Source organism: Oncorhynchus mykiss, chromosome 2 (genome assembly GCF_013265735.2).
Source record: "Oncorhynchus mykiss isolate Arlee chromosome 2, USDA_OmykA_1.1, whole genome shotgun sequence".
In the NCBI taxonomy this organism is placed as follows: Eukaryota; Metazoa; Chordata; class Actinopteri; order Salmoniformes; family Salmonidae; genus Oncorhynchus; species Oncorhynchus mykiss.
In genome coordinates this window covers 32,426,827-32,442,078 of record NC_048566.1, presented here as the reverse complement: position 1 = coordinate 32,442,078, position 15,252 = coordinate 32,426,827, and the positions used below count along the sequence as shown (strand labels likewise).

At 40.4% G+C, this 15,252-nt stretch overlaps 2 protein-coding genes across 2 annotated transcripts; both read left to right on the top strand.

The window, feature by feature from the left end:
- Positions 1-79: 79 nt before the first annotated feature.
- On the top strand, positions 80-9,612 carry ensab (endosulfine alpha b). The gene is made up of 3 exons (XM_021559115.2): positions 80-289; positions 4,669-4,791; positions 7,195-9,612. The coding sequence occupies exons 1-3, from the start codon at positions 236-238 to the stop codon at positions 7,363-7,365; spliced, it is 348 nt and encodes a 115-aa protein (XP_021414790.1). The 5' UTR covers positions 80-235; the 3' UTR covers positions 7,366-9,612.
- Positions 9,613-12,096: 2,484 nt separating this feature from the next.
- On the top strand, positions 12,097-14,492 carry LOC110487180 (induced myeloid leukemia cell differentiation protein Mcl-1 homolog). The gene is made up of 3 exons (XM_021559104.2): positions 12,097-12,735; positions 12,912-13,162; positions 13,290-14,492. The coding sequence occupies exons 1-3, from the start codon at positions 12,252-12,254 to the stop codon at positions 13,404-13,406; spliced, it is 852 nt and encodes a 283-aa protein (XP_021414779.2). The 5' UTR covers positions 12,097-12,251; the 3' UTR covers positions 13,407-14,492.
- Positions 14,493-15,252: the final 760 nt, after the last annotated feature.

Below are 15,252 nucleotides of genomic sequence, written 5' to 3'. Positions count from 1 at the left end.
TTGGCTCTCCTAGTATCTAATACAACGTGTTTCCTTATACCATTGGTTACTGTATATGTATGTCACAAATGGCAATCCCACACGACGGCGTCACAAATTATTTAGCTTTTTTTGTGTCGAGGATCCTTGTTCACAAGAGGCAGGTTAGATTTGTGGAAGCTAGAGGAGCACCCCTGCATACATTCTAACCTGCGTTTTCAAGCAAATCGGACTTCTAGTCCATTACAGCTGCGTAATGTCGTCCGAAAATCTATCAGATACTCCGATGGAATATGAGGATGAAAAACAGGTGGGTTTAATATCATGACACTATCTTGAGTTGGAAAGCTAACTATAACGCTAGCTCGTTGTAACGCGTTACAAGTAAAGTGTTTGATTTGATAGCTAGCTAGCTAGTTAGCTTTCGTTATAGCATCAAACCTGTAAACTTCTCGTTTACCAACAATGACAGTGTGTATAAATGTTTTGGAAAGGTATTGAGTAAGATTTACGTGTCTCCCGATAATCAATAATAACGTAGGTATTGTATTATTGAGTTATTTGTTCCGTTTTCCCTTGTGCCATTGTGGCTCGCTGGTCCATAGGTTATAAAATATGCCTGGTCCGTATTGGTCGTTCCTGACTTTGCAGTAGTTGAGGTTGAGTCTTCCGGCTTTCGAGACAAATACAAACAATACTACTATAGCCTATCCTTTGAAATCTGTGTTTCAATGGAAACCATGGTCAATCATCACAGTTACTTACATGCTAGCGGATCAGTCACACAAAGCTTTAATGATGTATAAGCTAGATCTATTGATTCATACTCGTTTTCAGTCCCCTATGCTTTGTGAATGTTATTTGCAGTGTTGCATTGATATTAGGCTTAGCTATATATACAGTTGAAATCGGAAGTTTACATACACTTAGGTTGGAGTCATTAAAACTCATTTTTCAACCACTCCACAAATGTTTTGTTAACAAACCATAGTTTTTGCAAGTCTGTTAGGACATCTACTTTGTGCATGACACAAGTCATTTTTCCAACAATTGTTTACAGACCCATGTTTTCACTTATAATTCACTGTATCACAATTAAAGTGGGTCAGAAGTTTACATACACTAAGTTGACTGTGCCTTTAAACAGCTTGGAAAATTCCAGAAAATGATGTCATTGCTTTAGAAGCTTCTGATTGACTCAAATTATGTAAATTAGCCTATTGGAGGTGTCCCTGTGGATGTATTTCAAGGCCTTCCTTCAAACTTCAGTGCCTCTTTGCTTGACATCATGGGAAAATCAAAAGAAATCAGCCAAGACCTCAGAAAATAACATTGTAGACCTCCACAAGTCTGGTTCATCCTTGGGAGCAATTTCCAAATGCCTGAAGGTACCACGTTCATCTGTACAAACAATAGTACGCAAGTATAAACACCATGGGACCACGCAGCCGTAATACCGCTCAGAAAGGAGATGCGTTCTGTCTCCTAGAGATGAACGTACTTTGGTGCGAGAAGTGCAAATCAATCCCAGAACAACAGCAAAGGACCTGGAGGAAACCGATACAAAAGTATCTATATCCACAGTAAAATGAGTCCTATATCGACATAACTTGAAAGGCGGCTCCGCAAGGAAGAAGCCACTGCTCCAAAACCGCCATAAAAAAAGCCAGACTACAGTTTGCAACTGCACATGGGGACAAAGATTGTACTTTTTGGAGAAATGTCCTCTGGTCTGATGAAACAAAAATAGAACTGTTTGGCCATAATGACCATCGTTATGTTTGGAAGAAAAAGGGGGAGGCTTGCAAGCTGAAGAACACCATCTCAACCGTGAAGCACAGGGATGGCAGCATCATGTTGTGGGGGTGCTTTGCTGCAGGAGGGACTGGTACACTTCACAAAATAGATTGCATCATGAGGAAGAAAAAGTATGTGGATATATTGAAGCAACATCTCAAGACATCAGTCAGGAAGTTAAAGGTTAGTCACAAATGGTTCTTCCAAATGTACAACGACCCCAAAGCATGTTTCCAAAGTTGTGGCAAAATGGCTTAGGGACAACAAAGTATGTATTGGAGTGGCCATCACAAAGCCCTGACCTCAATCCTATAGAGAATTTGTGGGCCGAACTGAAAAAGCATGTGCGGACAAGGAGGCCTACAAACCTGACTTCGTTACACCAGCTCTGTCAGGAGGAATGGGCCAAAATTCAGCCAACTTATTGTGGGAAGCTTGTGGAAGGCTACCCAAAACGTTTGACCCAAGTTAAACAATTTAAAGGGAATGCTACCAAATACTAATTGAGTGTGTGTAAACTTCTGACCCACTGGGAATGTGATGAAAGAAAGAAAAGTTGAAATAAATAATTCTCTCTACTATTATTCTGACATTTCACATTCTTAAAATAAAGTAGTGATCCTAACTGACCTAAAATGAGGAATTTCTACTTGGATTAAATCTCAGGAATTGTAAAAACTGATTTGAAATGTATTTGGCTCAGGTGTATGTAAACTTCAACTGATGAAAAGTCACTTGTACAGGCAGCATCCTGAGTGGATGCTGGTTAAGGTCAGAGGTCTGTTGACAAACCCACTGGTCATATCATCAATATTCATTGACTAGCAGGTATAGGGAAGGTACTGATGCTATACTTTGTCTTATCGTTGATAATGGGTGCTTTTAATGCAATGGTATTTTGATACAATGACTTGAAGCGAAACTGGTCATGTGAGAAAACAACATTTCATGGTAGCTACTATGGGTCTAGCAGTTTGGAACTGTTTGAGGGTGTGAAAAGTATCCAGTCCACTCTTGCATTTTCCCTCATTGGGGCTGAATATAGCAACTTTTTAAGTTGTTGTAATGGATCCAAGTGAATCAGCAAGGGAATCTGTTCATCTGCTTCTCTACCCTGAGTCACCTACTATCCCTGCTCCAGCAAGCTTTGCGTTTACTGTCCTCTGCATGGAATGGCAGATATTCTCCTGTACTTCGATTGCAGGGTTTTGTGGGTTTCTCAATGTCTTCTTAGCTTTATTTAGCCAGATAAGTTATGTCTAAACAGTGATGCTGAGACTCAGATTGTTCCAATGAAAATGTATGCCAAACTAAAAACCAATGATTGCACAGTTTAAAAAAAAAAACATGCATCCACAAGGACTACTTTTAAGTTTCCACACAAAACATTTACAAAACACATTTACTTTAAGAACAGTGCAGATACAAACAGAATGATGGTTTGTGCTGTCATTCTGTTACCAAACTTTACATCTGCACTGTTCTGTAAGTACAAAAATAAAATAGAAATTGCTACATTTTCTGTAGAAATTGTTAGAAGTAGTGCCTGTGCATAGAGTTGTATGGTTTGTTTAACTTTATAAGCATTGGGTTTTGTTTTGACATTTTAAAGTGAAAATCAGTCTCAGCTTCACTCTGTTACTGTGGAATTGCCCCAATAGAGAATACATGTTTTGCTGACTTCTACCCAGAGTCTCTGAACTGTGGGCAATAGCAAGGTGTGTCCTGTTAGCCTACTTTCCACTGGCATCTGTCCATGGACTCCACACTGGCAGTAAAGGGTAAACCAGTTTGTCTAGTGCAGGAGTTGCCTCCAGTAAAACCAGAGGCTTACACCTTACAAAAAGCTTTAGCAATGAAGGTGTCATGTGAACACTAGAACCACTCTGCAAGCTCTGTGTACCTAGACTTTGGTCAGCAATTACTCAAGGCCTGTTTCTGTATAATATTCTCCATAACCATAAATAACCATGGCTTGTACATATTTGCAGACAAACTGTTTTCCTTTCATAAAGTCATCTGTTTTTATGGCACCAATAACATGTCAGGGATGGGGAAACGGGTAACAAGGCTGTTTTATCCACATTAGCTGAGGAAAAGTGTGTAAGATACGGGGAAATAATGGATGTGAAGCTGCTTTTTAGTCACTTAATTCTTACTCAATCATAACACTCGTCTTCTGAGTGAGTTGTTTATCGCAGGCAACCATGAGGGCGTGAGAGAGAGTGTTGCAGGAGAGCATGCAGAGTGTGACTCATACTATGAAGACGCTTCAACTCCCTCAAGTCATTTTCATGGCGTTAGCCCACTTCACAGCTGAATATGAGTAGGGTTAGGCTATATGATTCAGATGCAATCCTTTCTGAAGTGCACAGTGCCAGCCCAGTAATCTTGTTGTTTTGTCATCAGACCATCTTATAACCTTCTTATTAGTTTCAAGTTTTAATGCCACAAGTACAGTGAAATGTCCTTCTTGCAACTTCTAAACCCAACAATGCAGTAATCAATAACAATGTAATACTAAAAACAACATAAGGTAGAACATAAACACACAAGAAATAGAAATAAGAATAACACAAGAAAGTAAGTAAGCATTCTATATACAGGGTCAGTCAGTTCCAGTACCATATTTACAATGTGCAGGGATACTGGAGGAATGGAGGTAGATAATTGTAGGGGTACGGTGACTGCATCAGGACAGTTAAATGGAGAATGTCTATTTTAAAAGCCTATGCTTGTTCTTCTCTGCGCATCATGGCTGACATTATGATGAAGGATATATAGGCGTAGGCTACATAAGCCTATTGTTTAGATGTTTCCCCTCTTTAGCTAAATTCCTTGCAAGTAGCACCCATATGACGGCACATCAAAATGTTTTCTTTGTCTGGACAGGACTCTCAGGAAAAGAATGCCAACCTTGTGAAGGGTGAAGAGGTCAAGCTGAAGGCCAAGTATCCCGGCCTGGGCCAAAAGCCTGGAGGCTCCGACTTCCTCATGAAGAGGCTACAGAAAGGGGTAGGTGGAACTCTTCTCCTGGAGAGCCACAGATAATATATGCTTTTGATTCCGCATGTTAGTGAGGCTGGAACAAACACCTACACACCCTTGTTGACCACTTGACTAGGAAATCGCATAGGCTTTGAATACACCTCTTTAAGACATTTCAATGCGTTCTGCATTTATGAGGATCTGAGATTGCCTTGGTATGTCTGTGGCAGTAGCGATGTTTCAATTAACTTGTCCAGATACTTTTTTATTTTTTTGTCAATATTTTAGAAAGTTCACAAAGAATAGAGATTTAACTTTACGTTTAATTATCTTGTGTCAATAAATACAGCAGGACGTAATGACCTCGCACCTAAAAAAATTATATTTTTTTAGCAAAAACCTACAGTGTCGAATAACAATGGTTGAAATGTTTCATTACCCATTTAGGCAAATTGTGCAGTAATAAATTGGCGACAGCCTCTATGCCCTCCCACACATCGGTTTCATGTCTCGGGTATAGCCAGTGAAAGTCATGTATAGAATGCAATAATTTACTAATATTGGCACATGAGAATTATTAGAATATGGAAATGTATCGCCATGGTGAAACTTGCACTCCTGTAGAGCTGAAATAATTGGAAATGGAAACTTGCATCCAGCCAACCAGAAAAGCAAGGCAAAGCAATTTAGGCATTCTTGAAAGTCAGGACAATCCTTGTCCTGCAAAGAAACATTATTTTATAGTTGGAAAAAAATGATTTAGAATTATTTAGAATTAAAATGTGTAGTGGAGCTTTATAGTTACTTGTGACATACTTTTTCTTGCCACTGTATGTGAACCCTTTGGAATTACCTGGATATCTACATTAATTGGTCATCAAATTTGATCTGATCTTCATCTAAGTCCCAACAATAGGCAAACATAGTGTGCTTAAACTAATAACACACAAATTATTGTATTTTTCTTGTATATATTGAATACATAATTTAAACGTTCACAGGGTAGGTTGGAAAAAGTATGTGAACCCCTCCCTATGCTAAAAGTTTCTCTAAACGCCTTGATGTCCATGGTAAGGCAAATTGTCTATAAATGGAGAAAGTTCAGCGCTGTTGCTACTCTCCCTAGGAGTGGCTGTCCTGCAAAGATGACTGCAAGAGCACAGCGCAGAATGCTCTGTGGGTTAAGAATAATCCTAGTGTCAGCTAAAGACTTATAGAAATCTCTGGAACATGCTAACATCTCTGTTGACGAGTCTATGATACGTAAAACACGAAACAAGAATGGTGTTAGTGGGAGGGCACCACGGAAGAAGACACTGCTGTCCAAGAAACCCATTGCTGCACGCCTGAAGTCTGCAAAAGTGGATGTTCCACAGCGCTACTGGCAAAATATTCAGTGGACAGATGAAACTACAGTTAAGTTGTTTGGAAGGAACACACCACTGTGTGGAGAAAAAAAAGGCACAGCACACCAACATCCAAACCTCATCCCAACTGTAAAGTATGGTGGAGGGAGCATCATGGTTTGGGGCTGCTTTGTTGCCTCAGGGCCTAGACAGCTTGCTATCTTGGACAGAAATGAATTTCCAAGTTTATCAAGACATTTTGCAGGAGAATGTTAGGCTATTTGTCTGCAAATTGAAGCTCAACAGAAGTTGGGTGACGCAACAGGACTACGACCCAAAAAACAGAAGTAAATTAACAACCGAATGGCTTCAACAGAAGAAAATAGGCCTTCTGGAGTGGCCCAGTCAGAGTCCTGACCTCGACCCAATTGAAATGCTGTGGCATGACCTCGAGAGCAGTTTACACCAGACATCCCAAGAATATTGATGAACTAAAACAGTTTTGTAAAGAGGGATGGTCCAAAATTCCTCCTGACTGTTGTGCAGGTCTGATCCGCTACTACAGAAAACGTTTGGTTGAGGTTATTGCTGCCAAAGAAGGGTCAACCAGTTATTAAATCCAAGGGTTCACATACTTTTTCCACCCTGCACTGTGAATGTTTACATGATGTGTTCAATAAAGACATGAAAACGTATAATTGTTTGTGTGTTATTAGTTTAAGCAGCCTGTTTGTCTATTGGTGTGACCTAGATGAAGATCAGATCAAATTTTATGCAGAAATCCAGGTATTTCCAAAGGGTTCACCTACTTTTTCTTGCCACTGTAAATACATTTATTCCAAAAACATTGTTTCCATTTGTCGAAATAAAGTTAGACAAAAGAAAATCCACCCCTGTCGAATGAATAAAAATTGAAGATCTTTAGAACATTTCTGCCATTTCCATGACACGTCGCAATAATTTTTTTTGCGACATTGCTTTTGTTGAATAAACCAGCGTCAATGAACCTGCCTATATTAATTTTAACTAGCAGAACTACTCAAGACAACCTGAATTAAATTCCTTTTTTCTTGCCCCCACCTAGCAAAAATACTTTGACTCAGGTGACTACAACATGGCCAAGGCCAAGATGAAGAACAAACAGCTGCCCGTGGCAGGCCCTGACAAGAACCTCGTCACAGGGGACCACATTCCCACGCCACAGGACCTGCCCCAGAGGAGGTCCTCCTTGGTGACCAGCAAACTAGCAGGCTAGCCTAGCCTCCACCCATCCACCAGGCCCCCAGCTAACGTTCCCCAACAATGTCCCCCCCCCCCCCCCCTAGTCATCTCCAGGCTCCACTTGGCTTTAACATATCGGGGAGAGCGGTGAAAGTCAGTACATATTGCTTGTATATGGGTATGGTGGGGAGGGGAGGTGAGCTGGGACCTTTTCTACCATCTCTCCACACAGCTCTGCCCTCTGCGCACTCTGCTCTACCGCCTCCCTTATGTCTTGGTTTGGTGTTCAGAGGTACATAAAGTAGATGTGCCATCAGGGAGGCTGAGTTTAATGCACTTTGTATTATGTACAGTACGTTTTTGCATCCCGAACGACACCAAAATATGTTGTTGACGAGGGAGTTGGGAACCATGATCGCTCCACATTTTTCGATGTTGTGTTCTCGTCAAAGCTGGGGGTAGATGTTTGCGTATTTTGCTTGCACACCAAATCGGTGAGGGAAGGGAACCATGGTGAAGTATCCAAAGGAAGGGAGCGGTAATCAGAGGGAAATGTGGAAACTGATTTGTGGTTTCCTTTATCTCATGTTCTGTCAAACAAAAATCCAAGGTCGTCCATGCTGACCTGAATGAACAGATATGAAACTGCACATTTTCTGCTCATGTCGCTTTAATTCTTGACTCCCTGTTGCTCTTCTTTTTTTAAATATGCTGCATGATTGTAACGAAATGTGCAAATCTGGAGGGGTTAGACGACTGATAGGAAGTAGCAAGCAACCAAATGGAGCCCTGGAATGTCCATGTTCACTCTGCACACCTTCCTTCCCTCTCAATGTCCTGACAATCCACACACTCTGTCTGTAGGCTGCCCATGGCGAAAGCAATGGCAAAGCAAACTGAATACCCATGTATCATTTTTAAGGCTGGGAAAAGAAGCAACTGTTTAATATTCAAGTTAAATCTCAGTTCTGTGGCTATTACATCACCTCAAAAAGCCTAAATGATTGGTAGGGGATCAATTCAGTGTATATTTCTGTATTGTGTTGAGAAAATTGACATTTGGTATGATTTGTGTCTTCATAAAGGGTTGTTTGTTCATTGTCACGTATTAGCCATTTACTACAATCTGGCTCTTTTCACTGTTAATGCCAGTTCCTGTTGAGAAACTCTTCCAGTAACAGAAGAGTATTGCCTAGTTCCCAATTACATTAGTTGCTAAACCTCTCCTCGGTCTCTCCTTCAAATTCAACATAGTAGGAGCCTCCCAGTGTACTGCTAAAGCATATAGCCTTACATATTGACATTCTAAATATAAAAATCTGTGACGTCAGTAATGGGGTAAAGAGTCGGCCACCGGCTAAACTGGCCCTGACTGGCCCCTGGCTCACACAGACCTAACTGGGACACAGCGGGTTTTAGAGATATGCTCACTTGACGCATGTCAAAGGGAAGGGATTTTATGACGGGGGGGGGCAAAGTGTGAGTGTGGACTTAGTTGACCCTGCTCATACCTGTTGGTATGGTACAACTTGCCAAATAGTTACCTCATTCAAAAGTAAAATGCTTGTACTCTGGTTAAGGTCAGAGGTTGTAGGCTGTTATCACCTGAATGAGTTGTCCTATCACACAATACACACTTGATCACTCCTATCTTGGCACCTTTTGAATATTCCCTGTGTCTAATTGGCATTGAGTGTGCTTGTCTGGGTATGAATGTGCTACTGTTCTCTGTCCCAGTGGGTGTAAATAGGCTTTTGGAGGTTGAGTTTTCTTTCTTTCTGATTTCACTACTTGTAGTTCTCTGATTCCAATGTTTCCTTTCTCCTGTCATTGAATACACTACGTAAGCTTTATATATATATTTTTTTTTTACTGCAGAGACATTAATCTGTATAATATGAATGTGTGTAAATGCTGCTGATTCAGTCGATGACAAATCTTTTAAACTGAGATATTACCCTAATAAAGAACACCTGTCCTAGGATTCAAACAATCGGACCCACTCCTACCATGAATGTCTGCTAATGAGACTCACTAACCACTCCAGGTTTGGGAGTATAATTTCATTTCAATTAGGATATGAATTGAAATTCTACCCATGATCAATGCAATCCATTTTGGGAACTGGCCAGCTGGAGTTGAAATTTAATTGACACCAACATGTTACTTGAATTTGAACAGAAAGACCGTGCAGAATCCTAAATATTTGTAGCATGGCTTATTAAAGTGTCAAATAATATAATTGGATATGCTGAAATGAAGGTTGTTGAAACAACCGCAATCAAGAATTCCTCTCATAAGTTTTTGTGCACTGTCTGGCTTTGTATGGATTAATGTAATGAGAGATATACAGGTGAAGTCGGAAGTTTACATACATGTTAGCCAAATACATTTAACCTCAGTTTCACACTTCCTGACATTTAATCCCAGTAAAAAAAATCCCTGTCATAGGTCAATTAGGATCACCACTTTATTTTAAGAATGTGAAATTTCAGAATAATAGTAGAGAGAATTATTTATTTCAGCTTGTCAGAAGTTTACACACTCAATTAGTATTTGGTGGCATTGCCCTTAAATGGTTTTAACTTGGTTCGAACGTTTCAGGTAGCCTTCCACAAGCTTCCCACAATAATTTGGGGGAATTTTGGCCCATTCCTCCTGACAGAGCTGGTGTAACGAAGTCAGGTTTGTAGGCTTCCTTGCTCGCACACGCTTTTTCAGTTCTGCCCACAAATGTTCTATAGGTTTGAGGTCAGGGCTTTGTGATGGCCACTCCAATACATTTTGCCACAACTTTGGAAGCATGCTTTGGGTTATTGTCCATTTGGAAGACCCATTTGCGACCAAGTTTAACTGATGTCTTGAGAGGTTGCTTCAATATATCCACAATTTTTCCTCCTCATGATGCAATCTATTTTGTGAAGTGCACCAGTCCCTCCTACAGCAAAGCACCCCCACAACATGATGCTGCCACCCTCATGATTCATGGTTGGGATAGTGTTCATCGGTTTGCAAGCCTCCCCCTTTTTCCTCCAAACATAACAATGGTCATTATGGCCAAACAGTTCTATTTTTGTTTCATCAGACCAGAGGACATTTCTCCAAAAAGTACAATCTTTGTCCCCATGTGCAGTTGCAAACCGTAGTCTGGATTTTTTTATGGCAGTTTTGGAGCAGTGGCTTCTTCCTTGCAGAGCGGCCTTTCAAATTATGTCGATATAGGACTCATTTTACTGTGGATATAGATAATTTTGTACCTGTTTCCTCCAGCATCTTCACAAGGTCCTTTGATGCTCTTCTGGGATTGATTTGCACTTCTCACACCAAAGTACGTTCATCTCTAGGAGACAGAACGCGTCTCCTTCCTGAGCGGTATGATGCCTGCGTGTTCCCATGGTGTTTCTACTTGCGTACTATTGTTTGTACAGATGAACGTGGTACCTTCAGGCATTTGGAAATTGCTCCCAAGGATGAACTAGACTTGAGGTCTAGAATAGTTTTTTTCTGAGGTCTTGGCTGATTTCTTTTGATTTTCCCATGATGTCAAGCAAAGAGGCACTGCGTTTGAAGTTAGACCCTGAAATACATCCACAGGAACACCTCCAATTGACTCAAATGATGTCAATTAGCATATCAGAAGCTTCTAAAGCCATGATGTAATTTTCTGGGATTTTCCAAGCTGTTTAAAGGCACAGTCAACTTAGTGTATGTAAACTTCTGACCCACTGGAATTGTGATACATTGAATTATTAGTGAAATAATCTGTCTGTAAACAATTGTTGGCAAAATGCTTTGTGTCATGCACAAAGTAGATGTCCTAACCGACTTGCCAAAACTATAGTTTGTTAACAAGAAATGTGTGGAGTGGTTGAAAAACGAGTTTTAATGACTCCAACCTAAATGTATGTAAACTTCCGACTTCAACTGTAGGAGGGTATGTTAAAATACCATGTCTTCTGTTCAACTATGATAAGTATGCGCCAGAATGTAAACAAGTGAAAATGACTGTGTGCTCTTAAGTACCTTGTGCTGCTTACCTAACCTGTTTTTGTTTAGCATACAGTAAAGATGTTTTAACATTCTCACTCACTGCATAACTACAACAAAAGTTTATCCTGGCCCAAGATAACTGCAGGGATATCTGGAGCACCCTTGCTCCCAATAACTGGGGGTTTACATAAGGATATGCTGATTGTGGAGCTGGAGAAAGTACATGAATACTAATAATGTTTCAGTTGTGTGGAAGTAATGGAGTGAATTTGTCAGTATTTGAAATAAACTTTTACATTAATATCAATTACTTGTTGAATGTTCAATGTTCTTCTCACATTATTGATTTGATCACCAGTCCTGTTTACAACAGAAAACAATAACCAACACACTCTCTAGCTACACAGGGAAGGATACCTCCACTTTATATGTTGATAAGTTACATACAAAGTATATGATCACAATCCGTCATTGGCCACCAGGGGACAGCAGAATTCCGCATTAACTATTTATCAATTGTCTCTGAAGGGATATAGCAAAGTGTACACTCCCAGCCAATCAAAACGTAACATGTATTTATCTTTACCGTTCAATGCAGAGAGAATGCATTTTTATATCCTCTCTTCGTGGATGTTTTTATCTGAATGTTATTGGAAAAACATATATAGATATATTTGTAAAGCTAATTCAAGGAAGAGGGTGCCCAATGGGATAGGCAGTCGAAGTCCCTCCCACTTGTCTTTTCAAACATTACACGACAAAAGGTTGGTCATTTCCGCACCAGACTCACTGTTGTAGTTAGCAGTCAACGATGGGTGATATTTGAGCAACAAAGTAGCTAACCGCTAGCTTTTCGTAAAATAACAGCTAGAAGTGTATATTTTATTTATTTATCAAACGCTTGTTTCTTTATCTAAACGTTAAGCCAAGATGAGTCTGTCGAAGTCGATTGCACGAGCCACAACTACGATGTTGCATTTTCAAAATGGAGGATCTTCGTACCTAGCTGATGATGCTAGCCCTTTGTACTATTTCGACGGGGCCGTATGTGCTGCGGCGTCACCGAAGTCTAAAGTGGACTTGGGAAATGGGACCGGCGATACTCCACCACGACCCACGACGTTAGGAGTGAATGTCGTGAAAAGCAACGTCCTCGATAATCATTTGTCAGACCGAAGCAACAATGACGATTCTTTGCCCTGCACTCCTCAGATGGCGTCAGAATGTGGGCCTGAACTATCGAATTGTCCATCGGGCGATGAAGTATTGGAACATGATATCAGACAACTCATTGAGAATTTTTTGGGGGACTACACAGGACTGTCTCAGCCTCGATGGAAGCAAAGCAAGCCTCTTACGACCATGAAGCGAGTGGTGGAGGACGTAATAGCAAAGCACCGATATGCATACAAGGGTACGTAGATTTACAGTAATGATCTCTATAGATCCTTATGGTACTGTATATCCTAATTTTCTGTTTAACAGTGGTACTGAGCTCATTATGCGCTAACTTGGTTAATAACATAGCAATATTATCAGTAATAAGTTTAGTTCGTTTTACTCAGATCTAGATTTTAAATGTATTTTTAGGTATGGTCGTCAAACTTGACCTGGATGATCGATGCGATGACATGAGCGTCGTCAATTCTGTGGCCAAGACCATGTTCAGTGATGGGATCACGAACTGGGGTCGCATCGCCAGCCTGGTGGCATTTGGCGCAGTGGTGAGCCAGCACCTGAAGGAGAGTGGCAGGGGACACTGCGTTGATTTGGTGGGCCAAGAGATTGCCACATACCTCCTCTCTGACCAAAGGGACTGGCTGGTCAAAAACAATGCTTGGGTGAGTCATCTATGTGTTCCATTAGTCATTTGAAAATGTGAGCTAATCTGAGGATAGTTAATCTTATTTAGTTTACTTGTTCAGTAGCTAATCATGAACCAAACTTTGCCTTTTGTCTCCCTCTCAGGATGGATTTGTAGAGTTCTTTCATGTTCAAGATCCTGAGTCCTCGGTAAGGAACACCCTCCTAGCCTTTGCTGGAGTTGCTGGGATTGGGGCAACACTTGCCATGTTGATCAGGTGAATTGAACAATACTTACCTGTTACTTTTTTCAACGAAGAAAATGGACTATGCCCGCAAGTTCTCTGAAATCCTTGACAGCACCATGGTTGGAATGAGTACCCAGTGATGTCCTGCTTAGTCAAAGAAGAGGGTCAGTCTGTTGGATTATAGTGATGGACTGAATTGGGACGGTGCTTTGGTGTCAAGCTCAAGTTTGCTTTTTTCCCCGCATCAACATTTTGGTGCCTTTTTTTATTTGAGGGGTCATTTGAGGATATTTGGTAACAGTCTCCAAATATATTCATCTGACTTCTTAAATATAATGGACTTGTTAAATGGCGCTTTTATTTAATGTAAAAAGTACAGACATTTTATTTTTGTAATAAATGTATAGTTGAATTTAGACTCGTACAAAGTTAATTCATCTGCAAACTGTCAACTCTCTTTTTAAGTAATCAAGATGGAAAAGCACTAGCTAATAGCTATAATTCACAATGGCAAAGTTCTGCCTCTGACCATAAATTTGGCTCAAATGACTTGTTTCTAGTCCTTGTGATATTAGTCATACATGTACATACAGGGATTGGTGTAAGAAAGGCAGAACCTGCATTGAACTGACCACTGAGGGCCTTAGAATTCAACTAAGAAGGTATACCCAGGTTATGGGCATTGACAATGGAAAGTGCTTACAGCAGAAAGGATTTATTTTATATGCAATGAATTGCCTTAGGGTCTTTATGACATGCATGTATGTCATAAAGCCCCTATCTCCCCTACACCACATTCATAAGTCCTTATTCCTGTTCCTTGGGGTAGATTTTCCAGTCTTGCCTGGCAATGCATGTGTGTGGTTGCAATGTGACTTCCTGGTTAATGAAATCTTGTGACTGTTGCACTAGGCTTTACTGGGAGGGGGAAGGGGGGACCTGTTTGAAAGTCAATTGAAAATTCCATTCTCAAGACTATGCTGATTTGTATTTGAAGTGTTTCATTTCCAAATTATTGCTGGCAAATTCCTGTAATCTCCTGAAGTTAAATGATTTAAAGGATAAAATCATGCAACTTTATTCACTTTTGTGACTGCAATGAATAAAGGATGTGACTTTATTCACTTTGTGGCTGCAATTGTCTCAAAGCAGAAGTTTGACGGTTAACTTGCTGTGAACTTTTGAGACTACTTCTCGGAAGGGAGGGAGATTTTGTGAAAAGACAGCAGTGACGTCTGCACTGTGCTAGTTTCTGGAGCTGAAAAGTAAACCCATACACAAATTAATTCCTGTGGTGTACATAGTCATCTACACACACACAGTTAAGTGTGTTTATTCACACCATATCCCCGAACATGCACTGTGAGGTTATTTCCTAGAAATTAAACTTCTGTGGTAACCACGCCTATATGTGTGTCATAGGCAGACCTCCACCACGGTATCAAGTCCACCAGAACCTCTTGGGTGCCTCAACCTCTGAGTTGTCAATAAAATAAGTTAACAGCAGTCCAAAGATCTTTTACAATGTTGCATAACGTCAGTGACCACCTTTTTAGCTATTAAGTTTGAGATTTTTCCACATAATGCATCTGACTGCTCTGTCTGCGCCACAATCATAGCTTTGCAACAGTTGAAGCAAATATTAACCACATCCTTTGTTGCTCACACTAATTTACCAACTTGAGTTTCTTCTGCATATTTAATCATGTCTGATACCAAAGCAGTATTTTATCACCGAGTGCCACAAGATGTAATGCATCCAGTCTCAATTAATTTAATGATATGCAAAATAAAATTACGTCATTGAAATCCTCTTGCACATAGGCCATAAAATGACTGAGCGACAGCCCGGAAATTACCCCTGTTCTTTCTTTGCATAT

Coding starts and splice junctions, on each gene's coding strand:
- ensab (XM_021559115.2), top strand. CDS start 236: ATGTCGTCCGAAAATCTATCAGATACTCCGATGGAATATGAGGATGAA. Junction 290..4,668: donor AATATGAGGATGAAAAACAG/GTGGGTTTAATA, acceptor TTGTCTGGACAG/GACTCTCAGGAAAAGAATGC. Junction 4,792..7,194: donor TGAAGAGGCTACAGAAAGGG/GTAGGTGGAACT, acceptor GCCCCCACCTAG/CAAAAATACTTTGACTCAGG.
- LOC110487180 (XM_021559104.2), top strand. CDS start 12,252: ATGAGTCTGTCGAAGTCGATTGCACGAGCCACAACTACGATGTTGCAT. Junction 12,736..12,911: donor GCACCGATATGCATACAAGG/GTACGTAGATTT, acceptor ATGTATTTTTAG/GTATGGTCGTCAAACTTGAC. Junction 13,163..13,289: donor TGGTCAAAAACAATGCTTGG/GTGAGTCATCTA, acceptor TCTCCCTCTCAG/GATGGATTTGTAGAGTTCTT.